This window comes from Melospiza georgiana, chromosome 12, assembly GCF_028018845.1.
Source record: "Melospiza georgiana isolate bMelGeo1 chromosome 12, bMelGeo1.pri, whole genome shotgun sequence".
NCBI classification, from domain to species: domain Eukaryota; kingdom Metazoa; phylum Chordata; class Aves; order Passeriformes; family Passerellidae; genus Melospiza; species Melospiza georgiana.
The window spans coordinates 4556503-4583648 of NC_080441.1; the positions used below are offsets into that span (position 1 = coordinate 4556503).

At 49.8% G+C, this 27146-nt stretch overlaps 1 protein-coding gene across 1 annotated transcript; it reads right to left on the bottom strand.

The window, feature by feature from the left end:
- Positions 1-5073: 5073 nt before the first annotated feature.
- Positions 5074-8023, bottom strand: POU3F4 (POU class 3 homeobox 4). The gene has a single exon (XM_058032628.1). It carries the CDS (start codon positions 7985-7987, stop codon positions 6872-6874), a length of 1116 nt encoding a protein of 371 aa, XP_057888611.1. The 5' UTR covers positions 7988-8023; the 3' UTR covers positions 5074-6871.
- Positions 8024-27146: the final 19123 nt, after the last annotated feature.

The window sequence follows — 27146 nt, forward strand, 5'->3', positions numbered from 1 at the left end:
ATTTGGTAATCCCCCGTGACATTTACAGGACAGTTTCTGCAAACTCAGGATTCCAGAGCTGAATTAGCATTTCTGAGGTGTAGGAGATCCCCTGTGTCCGTGTGATGTGTGTGGAGCAGCAGAGAATCATAAACTCACGTCTTGTATTCAAGCTTTAGCAACTCCATTTCAAGATTTAGAGTGAAAAAAAAGGAGGCTGTGGCTGATTTTCCCTGTCTGGGAGAGTTTTCTGGCAGGATTTTGATTCTTTCTGTGTCTCCCTGAGCTGCGTGGAGCCTCGGGAAGCCCGGCACAAGGCCAGCCCTGCTTTGCCCCTGTAACTCACAGAATTTGTGCCACGGAGTCGGACCCCAGCACCTGCTGGGCGCCTTTCAAGCTGCTTTAACTGGATCACAAGTTCCCAACTGTAGATAGATGTAACAGAGACTAATCCCATAATCTGGACAGAAGTACAAGCCCTGGATGGGGAGCAGCTCGTGTTACCTCCAGTTGTCCTTCAGTGATGGCAGGGGAGCTCAGACACTCTCATCTCCCCCAGCCACTTTTTGGTGAGTAAGATCTGTGGGCTGATTTGATTTGATTTCATTTATTTGATTTGATATGATTTAATTTTTCCTTCCCAAAGTCTGAAGATGAATATGCAAAACAAAACTTCATGCTTTGGCCAAATAGGAAAACAACTTGGGTTCAGAAATGGCGCTTCTATGCTGGGTAAATATTATTTGTACTTGAGGCACAGAAGTCAAGGACCGGCATCATTAAAAAAAAAAAAAAAATAAAATCCAGTGATGGAATAATAGAGCAGCATTTTGGGTGTCTAACTAACACCAGGGGTGGGGAGAGCTGCTGCCCAGCTTTCCCCAGTCCCTGTTTGAAACATCCCCATTCCCAAAGGTCCCTCAGCAGCCCCCAGCCCTCGGCGTGGTGCTCTGTGCCAGCAGAGCATCGATCAGGAGCCGCCGAGCCCGGAGCCGCCGGTCGATGGCTCTGCAAACCCAGAGCTCCCAGAAATGAGATTTACCACTGCCTTTTTAACTTCTTGTTGACAGGCTCTCGCCACTGACAGCTCTTCCTCGCTCTCCTCTTTCTCTCCCATCCCAAGATTTAATACTGTTTTACCACTCTAATTAAGGACGTGATTCTACAAATATTTGCAAGCCGCCGAGGCGCTCGCTGGGAATCGGGAGCCACGGATCCACCCACAGATCCCATCTCAGGCATGTGCAAACCATCCCCACTCCCATCCCACCACCAAAATGGGAGCTTTAAATCCTTTTGCTTGTTCTGCTTTCCCAAGTCTTTCAAACTTAACCCAAAACCCACTTGGGGTGAGATTTCTTATACTGCTCTTCAGCATAGAAGTCTGGCTTTCTTTCCACGACATAAAACCAAAAGTTCTTTACTTTGGTCCTTTCCATCTCTTGCAGTGTTAACAAAAATAGATGCTTATTGCTTTAATAAACGTTTTGATTTGGAAATTATTTACCATTTAGACTTCGTATGCTCTAATTGCTTTTGATTCTTTGGAATATCTCTAATGCAAAGCAGCTGAAAGACTGAGGTTTAAAAATGGGCTCTTGCACATTTGAAGTAAATTTCATCCTGCAATCAGTCATAAAGATCTTAACTGCAGCTATCACATATCCTAAATATGTAATTGCTGTGGAGCCTTTCCAGTCTATTGGTTACAGGATGCTGGAAAAAGGGGAAACTGAGTACAAATGTAGGCCCTGATGTCTGTGGGTATTTTGGGGGGATATTGAGCAGATTGGTCACCTGCCTGAAATATTGTCTACCCATTTTTTTCCTAGGATGGAATCCTGGAATTCAGTTGTGCAAAGATTAATTAATAACTCCATTTGCATGGTGAGCTCACTGATTGCTCTGGTGAGTAAACAATTAATTTTGTCTGGGTTTTGGGATCAGGGCATCCACCCCCAGCCCCACATGCTCCTGGGGGAAGGACTTAGGTTTCAAATGTGCCTCCATCCACATGTGGATCTGCCCTAAAATTAGTGGTGGCTTTGGTACATGGACTCAGCCCAAGGTTGCTTTCATCTGTTCTGCCTGAACCTATGGAATCAACACCTAAAAGTACAGAAAAAAACCCCCTTGAAATATTTCATTTTGAGAGATTTTAAAAACATCTTGGTCAAAGGCAGCCTAGGTATGGATTGACTGGTCCATATTTTGAATGATCTGTAGTGACCAACCTAAAGTGAAATGGCATCTCTGCTTACTTCTTATAATCTTTTGCTTTCAAGAGAACCCTCTCCTATGTCCTCGCCATCTTTAAAGAGCACAGCTTACAAACATTGAAAACTTAACTCAAAGGAAGCCTCTGGTTGGTTTTTTTTTCCAGTATAATATGGAAAACATGGAAGATTCAGCCTCAAAAATTGCTAAAGACGTTTAACACCATTAAAATCACAAAAACAGTGCAATTTATTGTCATCAGAGAAACACTTGCTTTCAGCCCATTCTTTAAAGGATAGTGTGAGATATTTACATACTAAATTAATGTGAATGGCTGCTAAGTACACACCAAAATTCTTCCAGCTGGGAGACACGGGTGTGCAAAGGCAAGGCCACTTGGTTCTTGAGGAGAGCAGAGGGAGAAGCTCCCCCAAGCCCAGAGGCTGCTGAGATGGAGCCTGGGGGTGGGCAGCTTACATAAACCCTGGATGTGCTCGTTCTGCAGCTACTTTTTTATAACAAAGCCCAAATTTGGAGTCTCTCAATTCTTATGATTCTACCCCGTGCTTCTCTCCACCCCCTCCTGAGTTCTTTTTTAAAAAAAAAAACTCCCTAAATTCAGAAGGTAACTGTGAAGCTGAAGTTTCTCTCTCCCTGCCCTTGGTTTGGTGGGACTTTGGGATGCTGAGCTCCACCTTGATGGGCTCAGCACCCCGAGGGCTCCCCACGCTCACCATGGATGATGGGCAGCGAAGAAGACAACAGTGATCTGTACTTAACATTAGGTGGCACAAAAGAGTTTCCTTTTGCTCACAGGAACACTGAAATCGATGGGCAATAACCAGCAGTGATTTTCTTTTCTTTAGACGAAATTCTCCTATTTTCTCCAGCTTTCCAGCAGCCTTTGAAGTGCTTCTGTTTATAAACTTACTTGATTTCGTCTTTCATTGCATCCCTTTTGTCTCAACCTAATTTGTTTAAAAATAAGACATAACCCAGCCCTCGCTGTGGTTGTATTTACAGAGCAGCCAAAGGGCTCTAAAACGGGCTAATTTCAGTGAAACGCCTTCTGTCCCTCCTCCAAACCAAGGCTGCCTTGAGGAGCTTTGCCTCCCTGGGCCCAGAGGCACCGTGAGCTCGCAGGGCTGGCTTTAACCTGGGCTGGATTTAACCAGGGCTGGCTTTAACCTGGGCTGGCTTTAACCCGGACCTTCTCCATCTCCTCAGCTGGGGCTGTTTACAAACCACGGCTCTTTACTCCTGCTTTGGTGCCGATGCCACATTCATCCTGTTCCTGGAGCTGACTGAAAAATCGGCCTTTTGGGGGTTATATTTCCTTCTGCTGCTGCTGTAATCCTTCAGGAGAGAGAGCTGGAGGTCGCGGTCCCTCAGCGGAGCCACCCGGGCCCCGCTGCCCAGCGCAGGGGCGGCCACAGGCCCGTTGCCCCCAAGGCCGCGGTGCTGCAGCTCACAGAGATTTAGCAATGAAATAAATCAGTTTTACGGTTCAGGAACAATGCATGGCCCACTGTTCACATCCCAAATCCCTCTCGCTCCCAGGTGCAGGAGGGGTGGTGTGCTGGCAGTGCAGTGGGAAGGCGCCTGTCCACTTGCGCGCTGCTGCTGTTGCTTATTGAAGACCAGAGCTCGCTCCCTGCTCGGGCCGCTCCTCAGGATTCCTAAAGGTAATTTTTTTCCCCCCTACACTGCTGGCAGAAGGGTTGGGTATTGTTTTCTCCGAGGTTCGGCTTCAGAAAGGGGGAGAAGAAATGAAAAAAATAAAATGAAAGCCCATTTCGCTGGCGATCCCTTGAAGTTTTTGCTGTTTCCCTGCCTCCCCCTGCACCCCCGGCTGCCGGGGTTTCCCCGTTCCCCGGTGGATGCCATTAAGGGTTATTGTTCCTCCGCTCGCTGCCCTCCCCGCCGGGGGAGCGGCCCGGGGCGGGGACGGGGCTCGGCGCCGCGGCCCCTCCGCTGCCGGCGGCCGCGGCCCGGCCACGGTGGGCGGGGGGACGGGCGGAACAAAAGAAACTTGCCCGGTACCCGGTGCCCCGCTCGCCGCCGCTGCCCGGGGCCGGGACCCGCCGCGGGGGCAGCGCGGGGACGGCACCGATATCGATACACACGCACCGCAGCGGCTCCGCCGGTGGACACACGCTGCCCTGCCCCGCCAAAGCCGCACGGATCCTTTCACCGCCCCAAAAGCGCTTTTTTCCCACCCCACAGCCGCGGCAGGTGCCAGCGGCACTGCCCGGACCGGCCCCTGGAGCCCCCCGGCCGTGCCCGGGGCTGAGGGGCCGGAGGAGCCCCCGCAGCCCGGCCCGGCCAGCGCACAAACCACGCACCCGCAGGTTTCCAGCTATTTTGTTTTTCTTTCGTAAAAATGTTTATTTAAACCTTTTGGTTTTTTTAATTTTTTTTTCCTTTTACAACAATAAAATATTGCGTCAATATAAACCCCTTGACTAAAACTGGTCGACAACCAAACGTTACAGCCACTCGTGTGTTTCGTTATTATTTTTATCCGACACCCATTTAGGCTTCTTTTTTTTTGTTGTTTCTTTCTGAAACGTTTTTTTTCTTTCTTTTTTTTTTAAACATAATGCGGAATTTATTGAAAATAAATAATTGTTGGCAACTGCAATAGGCAATTTTGGATAAAATAGTTGAAAAAAGCAACCTTTAATGAAAATAGCGTTTATTATACATCAGTTACTAAATGAATAAACTAAATGATCTTTCTTTAAATTAATAACTTCCAAAAAACGTTTAATATACAAAACTGTACAGTTATAAAGTTGGCAGAAATAGGCAGGTCCTCAGTGTCGAGTTATTTTTTTTTTTTCTTTTTCTCTTAATTTCTTTTTTTTTTTCCTATTTTCTTTTTTTTTTTTTTTTTTTTTTTTAGCGCTTACTGAAAAATACTTGAAAAATATAAATGTCGAAAGGAAAAAATCTGGAGGAGGGGAAGGGTGAGGGTGAGAGGAGAGGAGAGGAGGGGGGGGATGCTGTGCGGGAGCTGCGGAGCGGGGACCGGCCCGGCCCTCAGGGGGCCGCGGGTGCAGCCCCGGGAGCGGGGGGGGAGCCCGGCCCTGCCCGGCGGCCCCGGGGGTGCGGGGCTCGGGGGGAGCACACACACACGGACAGACGGACGGACAGACACTCACACACACACACGGACAGACGGACAGACACTCACCCACACTCACACGGACCCCTCGCGGGTGGGTGCGCGGCCGCCGCGCCCCCCGCCCTTGGGGATAGCGCAGCCCCGGGCTGGGAGGGACAGGGGGAGAGGGGGCGGGTGCAGCTCAGCACTTCCCTGCGCCCGAAAAACGGCGTTTGCATTTTAGGGGATTTGTTTTGGTGGTAGAGGGTTTGTTTTTGTTTTGTTTTTTTGTTGTTGGTTTTTTTTTCCCCTCCCTGTTTTGTTTTGTCGGTGATTATTACGATTATTTTTTTTCTTCTCCCCCCCTCCCTGCCCTCCCCCCTAGAAAAGCTTTTCCACAAATCCAGCATCTCCCTGCGACGCGGAAAGAAGCTCAGCGTGAACCAAATGCGGGCGTTTTCTGTCCTCTTCCCTCCCTCCCTTCCTCCCTCCCCCCGACACCTCATTCCTCTTCACTATCGAAACAAAATACAGAGAAACCGATTTCCGAAGCGAAAGCGCAGAAGGATAAAGGTGTTTTACTACAGACCTCTCAGTCTGGCGCTGATTAAAAAGCCCAACTCATCTTCGGAAAGAAAAAAGACTGGCAAATGCCACGGGTTTGGTTGTGATGCTTAATTTCGGGTAAATCTCCTAGAAATAATTATTTTATATATTTATATATATAATTATTTTTTTTTCCTTGCGAGAAGAAGGGAGGGGGGGAGGTCAGGCTTGTGACCCGACCGTTTTACGGTGTTGGGAAGTTCTTGAAAAGGAAGAAAAAAAGCTGCAACAAATAAGCCCGTTCTTCACATCGGTGCGGGGCTCCGCGGGCGCGGAGGGAGCCCCATCTCCTCCGGGGGGGTGAGGAAGGGCCGCGGCCGCCCTGCCCCGGCCCCGCTCGGTGACATTGCCGGTGCTTGGGGAAGGGAGGAACGTTTGGACTGCTCAATTCGATACAAATTAGGTCACAAATATTGTGTACAGTTTGTAGTAAAACACCTCAGACATTTAAAAACGCTATATAAGTCTTTAAAAATGCAAAACTAGTCTATTGTAAAACAGATTCACCTGAAATACAGCTGATATAACCAAGGCGCTGGAAGGTTATTCATAGGCACACATCTGTCTTTCCTTTTCTGTCGGGTTTTTCGTTCTCTTTTTTTTTTTTCATTTTCTATTTTTCCGTGGGTTTTCCCTTTTTTTTTTTTTTTTCTTTTTCTCGGTTTCTTTTTTTTCCTTCCTTTTTGTTTGGGTTTTGTTTTGCGGTGGGGTTGGTGAGGGTTTTTTTTTTTTTGTTTGTGTGTCTTTTTTTTTTTTTTCCTTCATCCTAGCGGAGACCGAAAACAAACCTTGTCTGCGAGTAAACACCGTGTGTGACCAGGTCGGAGAGAGGAAAAAAAAAATATTGCCGAGGCGGCGGCGGGCGGGGACCCCTCGCCGCGTCTCCCGAAACCATAAGTTAAAGCCCATAGTGCGGGCGGGCAGCGCCGCGGCCGGGCAGTCCCGGGGCCGAGCCCGCGGTCAGAGGTCGTGGCAGGCCGTGTCCGTTTTCACGCCGTGCGAGTACACGTCGTGCTGCGGCTGCTCGCCCGGAGGGGTCATGCGCTTCTCCTTCTGCCGCCGGTTGCAGAACCAGACCCGCACCACCTCCTTCTCCAGCTGCAGGCTGTCCGCCAGCGAGGAGATCTCCTGGGCGGCCGGCTTGGGGCACTTGAGGAAGTGCGTCTCCAGCACGCCCTTGACACTCACCTCGATGGAGGTCCGCTTCTTCCTCTTCCTCCCCTGCGCCGCGATCTTGTCGATGCTCGTGGGGCTGCCGGTGGAGGAGTCGGCCTCCTCCAGCCACTTGTTCAGCAGCGGCTTCAGCTTGCACATGTTCTTGAAGCTCAGCTGCAGGGCCTCGAAGCGGCAGATGGTGGTCTGCGAGAAGACGTTGCCGTACAGGGTGCCCAGCGCCAGCCCCACGTCGGCCTGGGTGAAGCCCAGCTTGATGCGGCGCTGCTTGAACTGCTTGGCGAACTGCTCCAGCTCGTCCGAGGTCGGCGTCTCCTCGTCCGAGTGGTCCTGGCAGTGGTGGCCGCCCAGCTCGCCGTGCTCGCCGCCGGCCTCGCCGCGCAGCCCCGGGTGCAAGCCCTGGCCGGCGGCGGCGGCGGGCGGCGGGGTGAGCCCGCCGTGCTCCAGCATGCCGCCCACCGCGAACCCGCCCTGCGAGTACACGCTCAGGGGCTGCCCGGCGGCGGCGGCGGCGGCGGCGGGGGGGGCGGCCAGCGAGGCGCTGTGCGCCGGGCTGGCGCCCCAGGCGCTGGGGTGGTTGGCGTGGGGCGAGTGGTGGGAGACGTGGGGCGAGCGGTGGTGGATGATGGCGCCCAGCTGCAGGTCCTCACGGCCCGGCTTCACGTCGGGCTGCTCCAGCGGGCCGCCCGCCAGCGCCGCGGGCCAGGGCGCGCCGTCGCTCAGGCTGGTCACCCAGTGATGCCCCAGCGGGTGCCCATTGCCGGGGACGCCCTGCAGGTACTCGCTCTGCAGCAGCTTCTGCGGGCTGCGGAACGGGCTGCCCTGCTGCATGCCCGCGCCCTCGGCGTGGGCGAGCGCGCCGGCGCCCAGCAGGCCGTAGGGGTTGGAGGCGGCTGTGGCCATGGCCGCGGCAGCCCCACGAGTTATACTGTGCCGCCGCCGCCGCGCCAGCCTTTGACATCCACCGGCACGGCGGCCCGGCGGCGGCCGCGCCGCGACTGGCACCCGCGCCGGCCAATGGGAGCGCGCCGCCGGCCGAGCCGACCAATGGGCGCGGCTCGGGGGCGGGGCGAGCCGCGGCGGGGCGGGGCCGCGGGGCCGCGCGGGCGCGAGGCAGGAAGTGAATCACTCCGCCGGCACCGGGGGCCGGGCGTGAGGCGGCCCCGCCGCTTAACTCCTTCCGCGCCGGGCGGGGAGCGGCGGGGCTGAGAGTGGGGGGAGCTCGGCTTAAATGGGGAGCGCCTGGGAACGGGGGGGCGCGGGGGGCACGGCTTAAATGGGGAGCGATTAGCGGCGGGCAGAGGTTAAACGGCGGCGCCCCGGCGGCAGCCCCGCGGGACCACCCCGGCGCTGCCCCCGCCCGCCGGTCCGGGCGCGCTCCGGGTGCGCAGCGCCCGCTCCGCTCCGCTCCGCTCCTCCCCCGGTGCGGCTGCCCCGAGCCGCGCGTCCCCGCCTCCCCCGGGCCGTGCGGCACCGCCGCGCTCGGTCGGCAGGAAAATAAAAAAAAAAAAAACGGAGAAAAGCCCCAAATAATAAAAAACAGCCCCAAAAGAAGGAGCTTCCCGGCCTCGCCGCCGGTAAATCCCGGTGGATGCTCCTCAAAGTTGGCAGCGCGGGCGCGGTGCGCCGCCGCTGCGCGCCTGGCGGGCGGGTGCAGGGCAAAACGGGGAGAAAAGGAGAAAAAGTGGAGGAAAAAAAGTGAGAAAAGGGAAAAGAATGGGGGAAAATCGTGTGCGGTGCCCGGGACCCCCCCGCGGGAGGAGCGGGGGGAGCGCGGAGCCCCGGGCCGGGCAGAGCTCCGCACCCGCGCAGCCCCGGGACCCCCGACCCGCCGGCGAGTTCCAAAATGACCTTTCCCTGCATCGTTTTGGAGGTAACCGAGCTGCGTAATTATATTTGCACTTCCAGAAGACTGCATCAGAGTCCCCTTATTGGTTTGAAATTCCATTAAATATATTGCAAGAGCTCCTAGGTTAAGCTTGATTTAAATTTGCATACATTTTCATATATTTAGCAGAAATAAAAGAAGGCTTGCAGCTACCAGAAAGTCATTAAGGCATTAGTTTCTCTGAGAAGACAGATCTGAAGAAAATTCAAGAAAATGAGAAAATAGATCTAAATAAGGTGAGCGCTCCTCTGGTTCCTTCCGAGCCGGGTCCCATCGCTTTCCTCATTATAATAATAATAATCACAATAATTTCTCTCCGGGGCAGCGTGTGCGAGGGGTACAGGCAGGGCTGGGTGCTGAGGAGCGCAGCGGGCCGGGGCATATCGCGATATATCGGCGACTCCGCGGGTCCCCGCCGGGCGAGCGCTGCGCTGCGCGCCCGCGGGGGTGCGGCCGGGGGGGGAGCGGCTCGGGAAATAAATCAGAAATGAGGAAAAGTAAATAAAAGAGTGAAGTTTGCGGGCGGGGGGGTCGGCGGGCGGGCCGGAGCCGGGGCTGTCCCCGCCGCAGCCGCGGTGCCGGTGCGGTCCCGGTGCGGTCCCGGTGCGGGCGGTGCGGGGCGCGCAGCTCCGCGGCCGAGCCCGCCCGAGCGCGGGGAGGGAGGGCAGGGAAGGAGTTACAGCAGCAGCTTCTTCTTCCTCGTTGGTTTTTTTAGCCTTTCCTTTTTATTTTTTCCCCTTTCCTTTTTTTTTTTTTTTGTTCCCCCCCTCTTCTTTCCTTTTTTTTTTTTTTTTTTTTTTTTTTTTTCCCACTCTCCGCCTTCACAAGCTCCTCGAAATAAACATCACCGCAGCCCGCGGGGAAAAAAAAAAAAAGGAAAAAAATCCTACTAACCTCCCCCCCCCCCAACAACATCAAATCCGCACTGTATAAAAACGTAACTAAATTATTTAAAATTAATTTGCACTTTAACTTCCGAAACAATTTTTCAAATCCCATTGCCCGTGAAAATAGATGTTCAGATCCGCCGTTTAATTAAGGCAGAGTCTCTGGCAGGGAAATAAAACCCCGAACGTCCCATTTTAATCTTTGCTGCGAATGTAGCTAAGGCAGAGCCCGGCTCTGCTCCTGCCGAGGCGGCTCTCACCTCGCCTATAGCAGAGTATGGTGGATTTTATAGTGTTTTTATCTGCATATAGTTAAATCTTCTTGCTGTTCTAACTAATCTGCTGGAGAGGGTTTCTTTAGCTCTTTCCTGTCAGTCTAACTTCCCAAGTGTAACAGATGCCGCTCTCAAGCGGTCCTTTCTGCTGCTTTTCTTTATTCAGCCTCGCATTTTTCTCCCCATGATCTGGGTTTCCATAGAGAGAGGAATAAAAGGGGGACCATGGCCACAAATCCCCTGCCCCATGCAGAATAAAAGAGCCTTATTCAATAGCCGACCCCGTCTGGACATGGGAGAAAAATAAGTACATGCAAAGCTACTGTTGCAAGAATTTGTAACTTATTTTTCATAGACCGAAACCCAATAAAGTTTTTTTTTATTATTAAAAAAATTGTAAAAAAAAAGTTTTTGGGTTCGGACTGTGCGCTGGAGCCCTTTGGCTCTGGGTGCCCCCGCCCCGGAGGGACCCGCGTTTCCTCAGCAAATAACTCGCTTTAATATCTATTTTTTCTGCTAAATCTTTGGCGTGAAAAAGCAATCACAATAGCTGGAGGCAGCCACCGTCCTGGGGCAGCGAGAAGTCGCTATAGAGAACGCCCCGCTTTGAAGTGCGGGAGCTGCGATTGTGTCGGGTCCCCCCGGCGGCACCGGGGCTCTCCGGGGTCACCGTGGCCGTGCCTCGGTGCTGGCGGCGGTGTCACCCGCGTGGGGCAGCGCTCGCTGTCCCCTCTGTCCCCTCTGTCCCCTGTGTCCCCTCTCCGTTCCCCTCCATGGCTCCGCTGGGGCTGCGCTCCTTCGCGCTCTCCCCGCGCTGCAGGTTGGGACCTGCACCCACCAACAGAGCTGATTTTATTATATTTAACCGATTTTTATTTTTTTTTTTTTTTACCCACCGCACCACCACTCCTCTCATTGTTCATCCACGGGAGGGGAAGGGGAGAGAGAGGGGAAAAGAAAAAAAAAAAAAAAAAGGTCTAAAAGGGGTTCGTTTTGATTGTGTTTAATACAGCATGAAGCTCGGAGCGGTAAGCTGTGCCTCGGTGTCGTGACCTCTATATTGAAAACTTCACCTTCAACACAAGTTCACTTTAGAGACAGGACGAGTTAGATTGCGCTTGGTGGGAACAAGTGCAAATTTAAAAACAGAGTCAATCATAACGGGGGTGGGGGCTGGGAAAGGGCAATTTAACCGTTTCTGGAGCCAGGAGTTAAGGTTTGCATTGTGTACATCCAGGCGCTGGGGCTCCTGCTGAAGCCCAGCGGCTCCTGGAGCTCCGGAGAGGCTTTGGGAACACCTAACCAGCGTGGGGGAAGCTTAGGAAGCAAAAAGGAATTTACAGAGTATTAGCAGAAATTAGCCAATACCGACACAAGCTCAATTAGTTCCTTTTTTTTTTTTTTTTTTTTTTTTTTCTTTTGGTCTCTGTTGGCTGCTCTTGAACGTGAGTAAATGCTGTGCAGGGAGGGAGAGGAGGGAGAGAGCCACACAGCCATCTCCGAGCCACGGCCAGGAGATGGACTGACAGATTGCAAATTAAACTAGTCCTAATGTACGAATGAATGCGGCCCCCCCAAATCTCTCCCAGCACCAGCCCGGCAGCAGAGCCCGGCACGGAGGGAGCGTGGCTGCGGCTGGGCTGGTCCAGGGAGGGACAATAAAGCCAATCCCGGGCAGGAAAAAATCACAAGGTAAATAGTATTTGTATTCTAACTGCTGCGGTTTGGGCGACTCCTTGCTCCTCTGCTCGAATCCCCTGTTCTTGTTATTACTATTATTATTATTATAATTATAAATAATATCTTTTATTCCACGTTGTTGATGTTTGAAAAATGTACTTGCTGCGGGAAAAGAAAAAAAAAATGTCGTTCATTCGTGCACTGCCCCGTCTTGCTCAGGTCACTGTTATTTTTGAGCTGGGTCGGGTTTAGGAGGTCTTGCCTCGAACATTTGGTGGACGGAGTAAAAAACCGTAAATAATCCGGGAAGTCTCTCCCCAGAGCGCCCGTTTTTGCTGCGGGAGCGGTCTCGCCGTGTGTGCCATCCCCGCGTTGGGTGGGTTGTGTTTGGCGGAGGATGCGGCTGGGGCAGGGCTGCGGCCCCGCTCCGTGCCCGGCTCGGGCGCGCCGGGGTCACGGCGGGAGCCCCAACAACGCCGAGCCCTTCCCTTTAGCCAGGCGCTGTGCTCCCCGTGCCGCTCAAACAAGAACGCGCTGCTCTCATCCCGGACCGAAATCCCGTGGTGTTTGGGTCGTTGCTTGTGTTTTGTTGTTGTTGTTTTTTTTATTTTTAATTTTCCGGTGAAGCTTCTCGCAGCGAACGGGGGGATGCGCTCAGAGATGGGCACCCCCAGCTCCTGCCATCCCAGAGGCCGTCCCGCCTGTGCTTTAGAAATAATCCAAATACAATTCCCGAACGGACAGAATTCTGCTCAGACACGTTTAAAGGAGAATGGGTTGGTTTTGAGCACTGGCTAGTTAACCTCTGTTGACTAATGAGACACTGAAGACAAATCGCTCCGTTCCTTGGATGACAAATACCTGCGTTGCTGTTTGGTAGCTTACCGAGCAATTTCCATGTGGGGTTTGGGTTCATGTGTTGTGTTTTCCCTTTCATTTATTTATTTATTATTTATTTAACTATACGCTTTTCCAGCTGTAGCAGTCGGCGTGCAAAGCATCCAGCGATGCTCCTGATCTCTCAGAGGGACTGAAACGCCTCCTGCATTTTGAAGCGCCTCGTCATCCCTAGATTTACGTTTATAAATACGTAGATGCTGCTGCTAATTCTTGCTTTTCTCACAGACTTTCGTGTGTTTACGGCTCGGTGCAAACTTTCCTCCCCGCTCCCTTCAGATCGCGCCAACCAAAGCTGTTGTAAAAATGAACTTTCAGGCCAGAGTGCTTTGCTAAAAGATGTTTCCTTATTGAATCGAGCTTGGGCAGTGCAGGATGGTGATGGTGGGGCAAGCTGGGTGTTGTCCCCCACAAAAAAAATCCCCAACAGCCCCACCAGAGCTCCATGCGCTCCATCCCCAGCGTGTGCGGTTCCCTGGCACCTCCTGGCAGGATTTTCCTCTCCCCCCTGCCCAGCAGAGTGCCAGTGCAAGGCTCTGGAGGCTGCAGCATCCCTTCCCCTCCCGCCCTGCCCGTGCCCGGGGGCTGCGGGCGATAAATCACCGCGGGCCCCCGAGCGCACACGGCAGAGTCGCCATCGAAGCGGGGGAGGCAGCCCTGGGCTGCGGGAAATAAATGGGAATAAATCAAAGCGGGGGCTGCCCGTGCCAGGGGGTGCCCGGGGCCCGCCCCGCTCCGCCCGAGCGGAGACGGGCAAAGGCGCTCCGCAAACTTTTAATGAAATCACCGGCGGAATCGATTTTTGTGGGTTTTTTAACCGCGTTTCAGACATTGCAAAGTGTCCCTCTGGGGATGGGGGAGGGGGCAGCAGGCAGCGGTGCAACGCCAGCTGTATTGGATATTGAGTTATTTCATATTTTAGAAAATCAGCGGCGTCTCTGAGGGTCCTCCAGCGAGGAAAGGACTCCGGGAGGGGCTGGAGCCAACCCGCGGAGCTGGGGCTGAGCCATGCAGGTATCGGTTTGCAGTCCCTTCGTGCAGCTCTAGGGGCCCGTGTTATCCCCGCTCCCTGATGAGAACCCCGGGAGAGCCGGCTCTCCCCCTCGGACAACGCGTTCCTCAAGTGCCACATCCAAGTATTTCCTATCCGCCTCTTCTCCAAACTGTTTAGAAATTACTAGTAGCGGATAAGTAAATTGCAAGTAAACCTAGTGAATTAGGATGATTCTCTATCAGTTTAATTTATGTTTTATAGTTAGTTTAGCCTTCTGATTTGATTGCCTTAGTAATGTGAATTGCCTACAGCTGCTGATGATACAGCTTTAATTCTGTTTTAAAGGTCATGTAAACATGTGCCTGTAGCATAAGGAATGCAAATTCAATTCCCTTTTAATGCTTCCTCACATTCACTTCACAGCCTTCACCTAGAAAATTAGCAGGATTTAATAGGGAGCCGTGTGGCTGCTGTGATTCCATTAAAGCCCCTCTCCCCCAGGCGTGGCTCTCCCGGCCCACCCCACCCCACGCCCGTGAGGCGCTTCCCACGCCCGTTTTGGTGGGAATCGAGGCATTTTCCACGCCGGGACGGACTCATCCCTTCACCTGGATGCTTTATCCGCAGGTAACTGTGCCAGGGAATTCCCCCTCCCCATCACCCAGGTGTACACCTAAGCGTAAGGCTGTAGTACAGCCGCGTGTTCCTTACGTCACGGTGAAAGACGGTGCTGGGAAAGAGAAAAATGGATAAAAACTCTGGGTTTGGGCCGAGGTGGGCTCTCCCCATCAGCAGGAGGAGAAGCCGCGCCGCGATGCCAAGGTGATAGGTGTGAATGCCAGGAGGCGCCTGCGCCTTGCACACGGGCATTTTCGAATTAATTTTTAAACGCAGCCGCTCTGAGTTCATCAGAGATTGCTTCACCCTACTGCAGGGATAAAGAAAAAAGGGGAAAAAAGGTAGAGCCATAAAAAAAAATTATTATAGCACTGTCATCCTCCTGGTTCAAAGGGTTTTAGTGAAGTTGCTGGGAAGTTTCGCCTTTGAACGGGCGGGCTCTAACGAGCGGGGAAGAGCGTCAAAAAAAGCCACTCTGGAGTCGCTTTGAAAAGGGAACGGTGTGTGTGCAAAGCGAGCCGGGGTGAGAGGCGATCCCGCGGCCCCTCCGGCCCCAGGGACCCGGGGAGCCCGCACCGAGAACCGGCACCGGGGAGCGGCGGGAGGGGCCCCGGGTCCCGCGGGCTCCTCCCGGGGACAGCGGTGTCGCAGGAGGTGCCCACAGCCCCTTCGGGTGTTTTCCTGTGCTCAGGGGGATCCTCTGCGTTACCCCAAACCCTTCCCGGCCCGCGGGATGCGGCAGCATCCTCCCCTCATCCTCATTGCCGGCACCCCTGCCTTCATCCCATCACCTGTGCGTCCCCTCAGCTTCATCCCCATCACCTGTGCCTCCCTCAGCTTCATCCCCATCACCTGTGTGTCCCCCCAGCTTCATCCCCATCACCTGTGCCTCCCTCAGCTTCATCCCCATCACCTGTGTGTCCCCCAGCTTCATCTTCATCACCTGTGCCTCCCTCAGCTTCATCCTCATCACCTGTGTGTCCCCCCAGCTTCATCTTCATCACCTGTGCCTCCCTCAGCTTCATCCCCATCACCTGTGCCTCCCTCAGCTTCATCCCATCACCTGTGTGTGTCCCCTCAGCTTCATCCCCATCACCTGTGCCTCCCTCAGCTTCATCCCATCACCTGTGTGTGTCCCCTCAGCTTCATCCCCATCACCTGTGCCTCCCTCAGCTTCATCCTCATCACCTGTGTGTCCCCTCAGCTTCATCCCCATCACCTGTGTGTCCCCCAGCATCATCCCCATCCCCTGTGTGTCCCCTCAGCTTCATCCCCATCACCTGTGTGTCCCCTCAGCTTCATCCCCATCACCTGTGTGTCCCTCAGCTTCATCCCCTGTGTCCCCCAGCTCATCCCCATAATCTGCGCCTCCCCACCAGCATTCCCACCTCTGCCTTCATCCCCATCACCCCTGCGTCCCTCTATCTTCATCCCCATCAGCCCTGCCTCTCTCTCTCCTCATCCCCATCAGTTTTGCCTCCCCAGCCTTCATCCCCCCCCCTCTGCCTCCCCACCCCTGCCTGTGCCAGGCCCTGCTGGGCCAGCCCGCTCCCCACTCGCTGTGACAATGGTTCAGGTGCCCTCGGGTGCCCCCCGAGGCTGAAGGAGCCCTGGTGCTGAGGGCACCTGCCCCCTTCCCTGGCAGTGGCAGCGAGGAGCCCACCCTGTGCCCGTGCCTTCCTTGGTGAAAATGAGCGTTTTTTAGCAAAATCTCAATACTTGTAGTAACAGCTCATTGGTGATTCTGCTAATGTTGCACACCTCATTAAATAGCCCCAAACACAAGGAGGTTTAAATGACTTTATTGAATTAAAAATAGCATAGGAAATCACCTATGGTACTTTCATCAAATAATTACTGTAAACTCTATACATACAGAGAGAGATCCCTTTTAACAAATCCATTCCTAAAGCACGGGGGGGTTCTGCTTAATGGCTGAAATAACTCAGAGCAGCACAACCCGCTTGAAACATTGAGCCACACTCGGGCACTTCCTAATATGTTCCTGTGTGTTTCCCTGAGTGTTTTTCTTCCTTATCTTTTTTATATCTGAAGTTCTATTCCCCTCCTCTACTCCATGTATTTGATCATTTTTTCAAGTCCCTTGGCTGAACCAATCTCTTTTCATGCAGAGGATAAAAAGAGAAAAACTTCAAAGTAGGTTCAGGTAATTAACAGCTGAGGGGAATATAATCTAAACCATAGGCCCTGCTTTGCACCCAGGTCTGCTTTCAGAGCCAGCCGGCAAGGGAGTGCCTATTCCCTATAGCATCCAAATCTGCTTCCTCTGAACAGCTTTGCCAGGCCTCCAGTTATCACATCTGCATTTCAAACACCATGTCTCTGGCATTAATTATTAATTAGCCTACAGTCACCCCAGAGGATTTAAGTTCCAGCCTGCACATACTTATTCATTGACCTCTATCTTAGTTTTTGTTGGAAAAAAACCCACTAGAATGCTTAATAATTTCCTTTCTCTCAGACCCTCTGTTCCAGTTTCGTGGCAGGGAAACAGTATATTTTGAGATGGAAAATCACAGGGTTGTCTAGAAATTTGTTTAGAGCAAAACGCTATGTCAAGAGTTTGAACAAACCGTTTCAAAAGATTTAGAAGGAGTTTTGCTGGAGCATTTTTACCTTTGACAAATGAATTTATGGATTTCCCAGAACTGAGAGATGGTGGAGACAAACGCAAGGCAGTTGGGCTCAGCGTGGAGCAGTTCTCCATGAGCACTTTAAAAATACAAACTGGATTTAATTACTGGGTAGCACATTTAGAGGATCAAACCGAGGCAAACGTTCATGTGGAAGCTCTGGGGTTACCCTGCTATTGACACTGGTAAGAAGGAAAATAAAAATGCTGTTGCAAGGCACAGGAGTGCTTGGGCATTAAATCTGAGCTCTGTCCTCAGGAATATGGAGCTGAAGGAGCCTATTTTTGTATCAGTCCCAAGGTGGTTTGGAAGAGATCCTCAGCCATTAGAATAAGTACACATCTCACTGCTGCTTTCTTTGCCACTTTTTGTCTTGAGACTGATGTTCCAGAAGTAAAAATATCAGAGCAATCAGGTAGAAATTGAGTTATATGATTCTCTTTTTTATCTCAAAACTCCATGAAATCCAAAGTGCCTGTTTAGAGTTTGGATGAGCTGTCTATTGAATACTCCCCTTTGTTAATGGATTTTAATGCTGCAATATCCCACCCCTCTTTTAATTCCTCATGCAATTATCCCGAGATAAACTTTTAAAAATGTCGCCGTGGTTTCTCGTTTTTATTTGTGGTGCTGCTATCTGAAATAGTCACTGAAACATGAAATATTTCTCCACTTTGCTTCCTAAGGAAGTGTTTAGTCTGTAATCATGAGGTCAGACTGGTTGACTTCTGTGCCAGCCTAGAATTGATTTTTGAAAGCATTTAATCTGCGCCTAAGACTCTTTGAATTCCTATTTAGTGGAGGATATGGAAAAGAGCTCTGAGACACAAACATTTGTACTTAAACTGCCTCGGGAAACAAAAATGCCTTTTTCCAAAATTGCAGCTAAACCAACCCTTTCAGAAAATCATAAGCTTGTGCTGAAATGAGCACCTGAAAATAGACGTAGGGGCCAAAACTGTGGGCTTCCATGAGGGATCTCTCTCCTCAGCCTCCCTGAGAGTTTTTGAGTTGGTTTGTTGCTGCTCTTTTATTATTTTCACATTTTATGAGTAGATCTGGGGAGCATTCAGCATCCAGTAATAACTATTTTTTCCTCTGCTTCAAATATTTAGAATATTTCTTACATTCAATTTAAACAGCAAAAAGTGCCAGTATTTCACATGGAAAAGAGGAACAGGCAATACTTCAAATTTAATTTCCAGGAAGATGGTTCCCATTTATAAAACAACAGATTGTATCTTGGTGCTGAAGAGGGAGGTAGATCCAGACTCTTTTAATGAGACATTCAGGACCTTTTAATCACTTCTGCAGTGATACTAATACCAGTAATAACAGTGATAATGGAAAAAAAAACCCTGGTGTGAAACCAGGGCTGGAATCTGTTCTCGGTAAATGTCAGAATGTTTCTGAAATTAAAACTTAGTGTTAATGTAGCTCTGTTCCATATGAATATTAAAGAGGAATAGGGGCTGAATTTCTTGCGCAGCAGAGTGAGATGTTGTTTTAGAAAACAGCCACATGGCAGCTCGATCTGCAGGGATGGCTCTGGGGTGGTTTTGGGGGTGGCTGAGGGTGAGGGCAGCTGGGCTGGGTTTGAGCCCTCTGTGCTGCCTCCTCCTTCTGCCTTTTGTTTGCATTTATTGCCATTTATTAACCAGGTCCTTGGGATAAAGGTTCCATGCCCCAAGATTGGAAAACTGTTCCCAGTGCTGTTAAATTACATTTCTGTGTGGTTGTAGAGCCAGGAGTGAGGAAAGCATGAATATACAGATACAGTGGGTTTGACATGTTGTGAAATATTTGTACTGTTCATGTTAGGAGAGATGAATTTCTATAAGAAGCCTATTTTATGCTTCATTTTATATATATTTGCATTTATAGCTTTCTGTTAGAGCTTAAATATTTTACTCTGTTGGTGAGATCTAACCCTTGGCAAGTCTGGAAATGCTTTGACCTCCATTCTTATTACACCCTTGACTTTTTTTTCATTTAAAATAACACCTGCAATAGTTTTCCAGCCGTGCCTGACATCCACCAAGGACTGAGCTGGAGCTGCATTTTGTATTTCGAATGTTTCACACGAACATGTTTGGAATTCAGATTTGGAGGGCTGCAGATCACTTTTTATGTAGAGAAGCCACATGGGTAATTCTGATTTTCAATTACTTGAAGAGTGATTATGGTAAAAGACTGTTGATTCCTTGTGTGCTCGGGGTCCATGGGCATCTCTTGAGGAAGCCCTGGGTGCAGTTTGAGGGAGGCTTTGCCACCTGTGCACCTGGAGGTGGGAACAAAGCTCTGGTGGAAGGGGTGGGTGAGGTGGAGATCTCTGCAGATGTTGCTGTGTCAGCAGAAATGGGGCTGGATTAGATTAGATTAAATTAAATTAAATAAGATTAGAGGAGAATGTTGGGCTGGAACTTGAGCTGACATCGCTGCGCAGGGTGGTGCTGAAATTTGGGGAGCAAGGCTGGGTGGCAGGAGCCGAGGATGTGTGTGGTGCCACCAAAGGCTGCGTGACTGACATCAGAATGATTTTGGGTAATGTTTGAAATAATCTAAGCCTCTGGAAGATCCTTGTTCTCCTCATTGGTTTTGCCTGGCAGTGAACGTGCCCTGGATGTGCAGCACGTGCAGAATTCATGTGATGAAGGGTTAGGGTTCGGGTTAGCAGATCCCTGTGCCCAGAGGTGCCACAGATCCTCAGCAGAGGGTGAGTGGGGACTTTGGCATGGTGGCCATCAGCCAGGTATTTCTGCATCACCCTGAGCCCATCCTGAGCTTGCTGTTTCCCTGACTAAAACCTGACCATGCTTTTCCTCCTGAACTTTCCTTTCAGCCACGTCAGCCCTAAAGCCCCAAAATGTGACGTCCTCAGAGCCCTCGCTGGCCCTGCCTGGTGCCTCATTGTGTGCAGCAACCCCGGAGTGTTTTAGCCCTTCCAAGGCAGGGAAAGGCTCAGGATGAGCCTGGCAGTGACCACAGCCCCTGCTCATGGTCACAGCCCCTGCTCCTGGCCACCTGTGCAGGGTTTTTGGGTGGCTCCTGGCAGAGTTTTTGGGGTGGCTCCTGTGCAGGGTTTGTGGATGGCTCCTGTGCTCCTGTGCAGGGTTTGTGGATGGCTCCTGTGCTCCTGTGCAGGGTTTGTGGGTGGCTCCTGTGCAGGGTTTGTTGGGTGGCTCCTGTGCAGGGTTTGTGGATGGCTCCTGGCAGAGTTTGTGGGTGTCTCCTGTGCAGGGTTTGTGGGGTGTCTCCTGTGCAGGGTTTGTTGGGTGGCTCCTGTGCAGGGTTTGTGGGGTGGCTCCTGTGCTCCTGTGCAGGGTTTGTGGGTGGCTCCTGTGCTCCTGTGCAGGGTTTGTGGGTGGCTCTTGGCAGGGTTTGTGGATGGCTCCTGTGCTCCTGTGCAGGGTTTGTGGGTGGCTCCTGTGCTCCTGTGCTCCTGTGCAGGGTTTTTGGGTGGCTCCTGTGCAGGGTTTGTGGGTGGCTCCTGCCAGGCACCCCTGGCACAGCCGGGCACATCCTGCTCCTCACCCACCACCTTCCCCTGGACCCCCACGCTGTGCTGGGCACTGAGCTCTGTGCCAGCGCCCCTGTGCAAAGTTTAGAAGATTTTTTAGAGTTCTCCATCCTCCCACTCATGTATTTTCCTTTCTTTTTTTCTAATTTATTTTAGTTTCTCTTTCCCTCTCCACGCAAAAATTGCCGGGGCTCCGTTTGCTCCCTTGCTGGGAGTTTGCAGTGGAATAAGTTAATGGGGCCAGGTTTAAGGTGAATTGTCACAGTTTGGGTGACTTCAATAATGCAAATAATGTGCTTTCTAAAATAAAACCTTTCATCACAAAAATCATAGAATATTGGAATGGTTTGGGTTGGAAAAGACCTTAAAGATTGTCTCATTCCAGCCCCGCTGCCATGGGCAGGAGAAAAAAAATATGAGCAGCATTTAAAAAACCATTTATACATGCAATCCAAAGAATAAGGATGATATTTGGGAATTTTTGGCTTTTGTTATCATTGCTGTAAGTTTTGAAATCACAGACCTGAGTGTATGTGTGTGCCATGTAACTGCTACCACCAAATCACATGGAACACTCCATGGTAATTGTGTTCATAATTATGGAGTTAATTGAATTTCTGCAATAGTTAAAAATGGGCACATAAAAGTCTCTCAAGATTAAATGTTTTAGTTAGGGAAGAACACACTCTTTTGGAATATTGAATAAAACAAAAGCAGTTCTCATATGCAAGTGAGCTTATGACTGATGAAATAATCTCCTAAAATGAACCTTGTCCATAAATGCTGCTCCAAACTGGGGTCACACAGGAGCCAGGGATTTTTGCAATGCTCTAAGGAGGAAAAGCTGAGTGTGTGGAGGTGTTTGTGAGCTGGAGAGCCACTGTAGAGGAGCTGCAGCCTCTGCATCTGCCAGGCTTGGGAGGTACAGGAGTGCTCTAAAAATGCTCTGCTGCCAAATTAGCCCTGCTATTGACAGGGTGATATTGGAACAATGTGTTAGAAAGTCAGATTTTGCTTTAGCGTTTGGAAAGTAGAGGTAGCTCTTTTTTTTTTTTTAATTTTTATTTTTAATTTTGTGATCTCATTGGTGGTTTTGTGCCACATGTGCTAACTTAACTCTCTGATTCCACAGAGGAGTCACGAGATGTAAAACCACAGAGAATGTGAACCTGTGGGTCTGCTGTCTTTGTCCTGTGCATTATCAACTGATTTGTCTTTGGAGAGAAAAGAATAAGGGCAAGAATTCCCAGTGCTTTTGATATTAAACCTCGATATCTCACCATAGGCAGAGTCATCCTCCTGAAAATGAGAAAAGATTGATAAAAACATATTGGAGTCTTCTCTTCTCTTCTCTTCTCTTCTCTTCTCTTCTCTTCTCTTCTCTTCTCTTCTCTTCTCTTCTCTTCTCTTCTCTTCTCTTCTCTTCTCTTCTCTTCTCTTCTCTTCTCTTCTCTTCTCTTCTCTTCTCTCTCACTAAGAATCATAACCACTCCTTTCCCCCCCCCCCCCAGAAAAATAATTTTATAAGTTTACTCATTGCCAGAACAGACATTTTCAACAATGAAATAATACACATTTGTTAAAAACAGCTCCAAAAGTCAGCTAGCACAGCAATGCCCCAGCCCTGTAGGAAATCCAGCTTTAATACCTCTTTTCCAAGGGATCATGTGTGGGGTTTCATTATTTTCTAGTAAGATTCACAGGAGACTGTTTCTTTTAATATCCTGTTTTTCCTACTGATGAGATTGGCTTGAGTGGGTAAAATATAAAATATTGGTAATTAGACCTCAGCTCCCTCCTCTTTGGCAGCTGAGAGTTTCCATTCACTGCTCGTTTTGTTAAAAGTTGCCCCGTTCCTTTCGACGACCGGGCTTTAATTTTCAATATCACTGATGGAGTAAAAAGCAGATGAAGTCCCCCCAAAGTCCCCCCAGAGTCCCCCCAAAGTGCAGGGGCTTTATTGGCGAGGTTTGAGGCTCGGCAGCCCCGCTCCCCTCCCCCAGCAGCGCACTACAAAGCGTGTTGTACAGGGACTCCATTAATCCTACATTTCCTAGATGGTATCTGAGGCACAGTGGGTTTCCACAGAAATTAATTTGTCCTGACAACAGGCCTAAAGATTGGAGTCCAGGGATCACTTGGCAAATTCCCTTTAAACTGAGCACAATAATAAACAGAAAGCTGATAACGACAGTTCTGAAAGACCACACAGAGGCCGGGGCCCGAGCCGAGCGCTCGCCGCGGATCCGCGGATGCCGCCGATAACGGAGCCGGCAGCTCCAGCGCCTGATAGGAAAATGAGCCCCTGATTTATGCACACTTTCATATCCCAGCGCTGGGCAGGGCCCGCTCCAGCTCCAAAGAGCGTTTTTAACTCTTTTCTGGAATCAAAGGCAAAGTTTGAGGTTGATCCGGTTCTGCCCGTTCTTATTTAATTCTCATTTTTAACAGCTCCAGGGGGGTTGCTGTGTCTTATTTTAATACAGCCCCAATTTCCTCAGTGCATCTTCCACGTGTAAGCATTAGCAAAAGTTGGACAGTGGGTAAGATTATATTTCAAGGAATGAACCAAAAAAGTTCTCCATCTAAATCTATTTTCTTTGAGATGCGATAGCTTAGGGTTCAATCATCTCCTCTGTGGTAATTCCTTCTTAAATATAGCAAAAAGCATTTTAGACAGAGTTATTGCCTGTTTGGTTGGTTTTATTTATCCTTGCCATTGCTTATTTAAATGCTGTTGTTTTCCCAAAGTTAAGGTCTGGAAATATATACTGATATAGGAAGTGAATAAACAAACATTCAGTGGATATTTTAGAACTTGTCAAGATAAGAGCGTTTCAACCCCTGATATTCATTAACATAGAATTTAGAGTTTTGATGATAATTAGGATTTGTGGCGTGTCAGGAAAGCTCTGCCAGTTGCATCTCTGAAAAAAGTAATCATAATATTAAGAGTTAGGACTGATAGGGTGATGTTGAGTAAGAGAGATGTTGTGTAACTTTTCACTGTTCAAGCACATGGTATATAACGATTTAAGCAATGAGTTTAAAAAAGGAGGACAAGCTAAAAAGATGTGCGGAAAAATAGATTTTATTATTGAAAGGTATCTTGAAATAAAAGGCTAATTTTGTTCTCGATGTCCAAACTATGAAACAGCAGCCTGTGAGGCAGAGGGGACTGTGTAACTATAAAAGGATGATCCCAAAGGTCTTTCCCACCTCAGCCCCTCTGTGATTCCCCAAGGCAGGTAGGTATGGCTGTGAACCTGAACAGCAGGAGTCCTGTTTGATCACTTTTAATGGGGCAGATGTTCCTCTGGAGATGAAAACCCAGCACTTGAGATATCCACACTCAGTGATCCTCAGACACCACGAGCTTCCCCACCCATGGCAGCACCGCTGGAGGTGAGCACTGATGAGGTGCTGTGGTTGGGTCGTGCCCAGAGGGCAGGAGCAGATGGGTGCTCCATGCCAATCCCTCCATCCCAGCTCCAGAGGGGTGGCAGGGGGTGGCATCTCCATCTGAGCTCCCAGAGGGGTGGCAGGGGATGGCATCTCCATCCCTGCTCCAGAGGGGTGGCAGGGGATGGCATCTCCATCCCAGTTCCAGAGGGGTGGCAGGGGATGGCATCTCCATCTGAGCTCCCAGAGGGGTGGCAGGGGATGGCATCTCCATCCCTGCTGCATAGGGGTGGCAGGGGATGGCATGACCATCCCTGCTCCAGAGAGTGGCAGGGGATGGCATCTCCATCCCAGCTCCAGAGGGGTGGCAGGGGATGGCATCTCCATCCCAGTTCCAGAGGGGTGGCAGGGGATGGCATCTCCATCCCAGTTCCAGAGGGGTGGCACGGTGCCAGTGGCTGCGTGGAGACGGGCTTGGAATGTCCCAGCCCTCGCCATTTGCCACGCAGAGGGTTTATAAATAAAAAAAGTTGTGCCTCACGTGCTTTTCCAGCACAGCCAGTGCCCAAAGTACCCCTGACTTGGATAAAGGCAGCACAGGATTCGTTAGGTAAGAGCTTAACGAGCTGAGAGGTGGCACTGCGTCATCCTGGCAGAGCGAGGTGTTTGCCCCCCACCTCCCTGCTGAGAAACAAACCCTTTCACTTTCACTATTGGCTGCAAATTAGTTTGTACACTACAAATTAATCAATTACTGCCGTCTGGTTTTGGAGATGAAATTCAGGCCGAGCGGGGCAATTTGTATTTGTCACACTTAAGGGACTCTATTGTACCCAAAGGCAGAGGATTTGAGAACAACTGGGTTTAAAGCTGTCGAGCTCCTCTTCCTAGGGCCGCTGCAGCAGCAAATTGACTGGCTGTGCCTCTCAGTTCTGCAAAAGAACAAACCCAAAAACTCCCCTCCACTTTTTATATCAAAACCACTCTGTGCATTCCAGTATACGAGCTATTAGTTTTTTTGAATTTGGATCAAATCAGGCATTTTTCCCCCAGCAAATAGTCCTCCAGTGTGCTTTATGCATTTGATTCAAAGGCCTGTGTATTATTTGATGTTCTTAGGAGATAAACAATAAACTTTTGAATATGTTTTTTCCATTTGAATACAAGCCTAGGGATGCTTCACCCTGCATCCTAAAGCCTGATTTCCCCTGGGACTCATTATCATGCAGCTCACATGTTCAGTCACCTACACTGTTGAACTTACTATCAAATAACCTTCGAAATGTTACTAGTTATTACGTGTCAGAGGGCAGATTTATGATAAACTAACTTTGAAACAAAATAATGAATTCTCAGCGTTCTGTTTCCAGCAGCATTTCTGGTAATTTGGCTGGATTTAAATTTTAAAACAGTAAGTTGCCTTTTTCTCTTATTCTGTCATATAAAACAGCTCCCTCCCCTCATGAAATTTCTCCCTCTTTAAATATGGTTTATGAGGATTTGAGCAGTGCCTATAAAGAATAAAAATGAGAACATTTGTCTGGGAGCTACCAAACTGCCCACTGGAGTTCATTTGTGATTAAACTTTCAGAGCTTTCTAACTTGGTGAAAGTTAAATTAACTTAACCCTTAGCATAGTCCACCTGTGTCCAAAACACAGCTGGGCAGTAGATGTTTGCAGGCAAAAAATATTTTCTCCTCGTGCCTTTTACTGCCAATATTTTAAGGTTTTGAGTGGTGTTCTTGTATTGGGGTGACAAAAATCAATAGTGTTGTCTTCTCAGAGAGATGGTTTATGGCAGACCAGAAAGGTTTTCCTAGAGGATATTTTGAATTTCAGCCCCCAAAGTCCATATTTAGGGAACTAAATAATTAGCCAATTTTCATGAAGGCTGAGCATGACTTCAGGGGATCTGTGGGCACTTGGCCTCTTTCAAATGGCAGCTGGAGCCACCGTGACTTTTAATGAGATTATATCAGAGGGAGGAAATGCAGGTAGATAAATGCCACACACCCGTTTTGGAGGTGATTAGAGGAGCAAACATCTGCAGATGAAATTTAAAAGCACTCACTATATCAAAAATAAAATCTGGCTAATTTGGGGGGAAATCGGCGTGGCTCTGCTTGGCACCGGCGGGGTTTTTGTGGCTGCATTTCAGATGAGCGCGGGGCAGATCAATGCCTGCAAGATTTTCATCTCCTACCAGCCAAAGTCGAGGCTTTGAGATGGTGCTGATCTATGAGACTGACCCGGGGTGGCTCTGTGAGGCTGGGGATGGAACCTCCATCTCCAGGGCTCCCTCTCATCTCTTCTGCTCCCCTCACCGTGATTGTGGCTCTCCAAGGGCACCACGGGCAAAAGTTCCATAGCAGGCTGTCTATTAATATTTATGCAGCAATTCAGGAGGTAATGCATTGTTAAAATACAAGTTGGAAATGCACCAAATTTAATCACTTTTAGTACTAGAAATTATCTGTTTCTACGTCAGATAGAAGGCGGTGGCGGGGGGGGGTGGGGGTATCGTTATGATATTTTATTTTTTAACCAAGTTATTTGCCAGTTCTGACACAGCTTGAATTAGAGGGCAGAAAACGATCTCGTGCAGATAAAGTTTTTCTAAGGAATGCAAGATATCTCTGTGAAATTTGATGTGCGGAGTTAAAAAATATCTGAAGCGAGCCCTCAGTGAGTCAGGAGGTGCAGGGATCAGCCGTGCCACGTCAGCCAGGCCCTGTCTCCATGTGCTGGATCTGGTGTGCACAGAGGCCACTGGGATTTGCCCTTTGCTTCCATGCAATTCCTCCTGCCTGCATGGAGAAAGAATATTTTTATCACTGATATCACTTCATTTTTGCAGCTGTCTGCTGGCATCAGGTTAGCAATATAAACTCTGTCAGGGAGCAATCTCTGCCTTCCACAGGCTGGAAAATCCACAATTATTATTTAGAGTTAACCTCCTCAGAAACTGGTCCTTGCTGAAACTGTTCAACCCCAAAAAGAATTGTTAGTTATTGTTATCTGAGGACCTCCTACAGCCTTCCCTTGGTCAAATAAAGCTTTTTTTTTGTTTTCAATAGGACTTTTTTCTTAGACCAAGCTCCGAGCTTGCATGCAAGTAACATAAATCCAGTGAAAGTAAAACAAAATCCAGTGAAAGTAAAACATTAATTAAAATATATTTAAAAAGTAAAAAAAAGGAAATGTTTGAGAAGAGCGTGGTGCTCAAATGGAGCACTTTTTTTTCAG

What these genes read in the sequence shown, in the direction of transcription:
- POU3F4 (XM_058032628.1), bottom strand. Translation starts at nt 7,987, where the DNA reads ATGGCCACAGCCGCCTCCAACCCCTACGGCCTGCTGGGCGCCGGCGCG.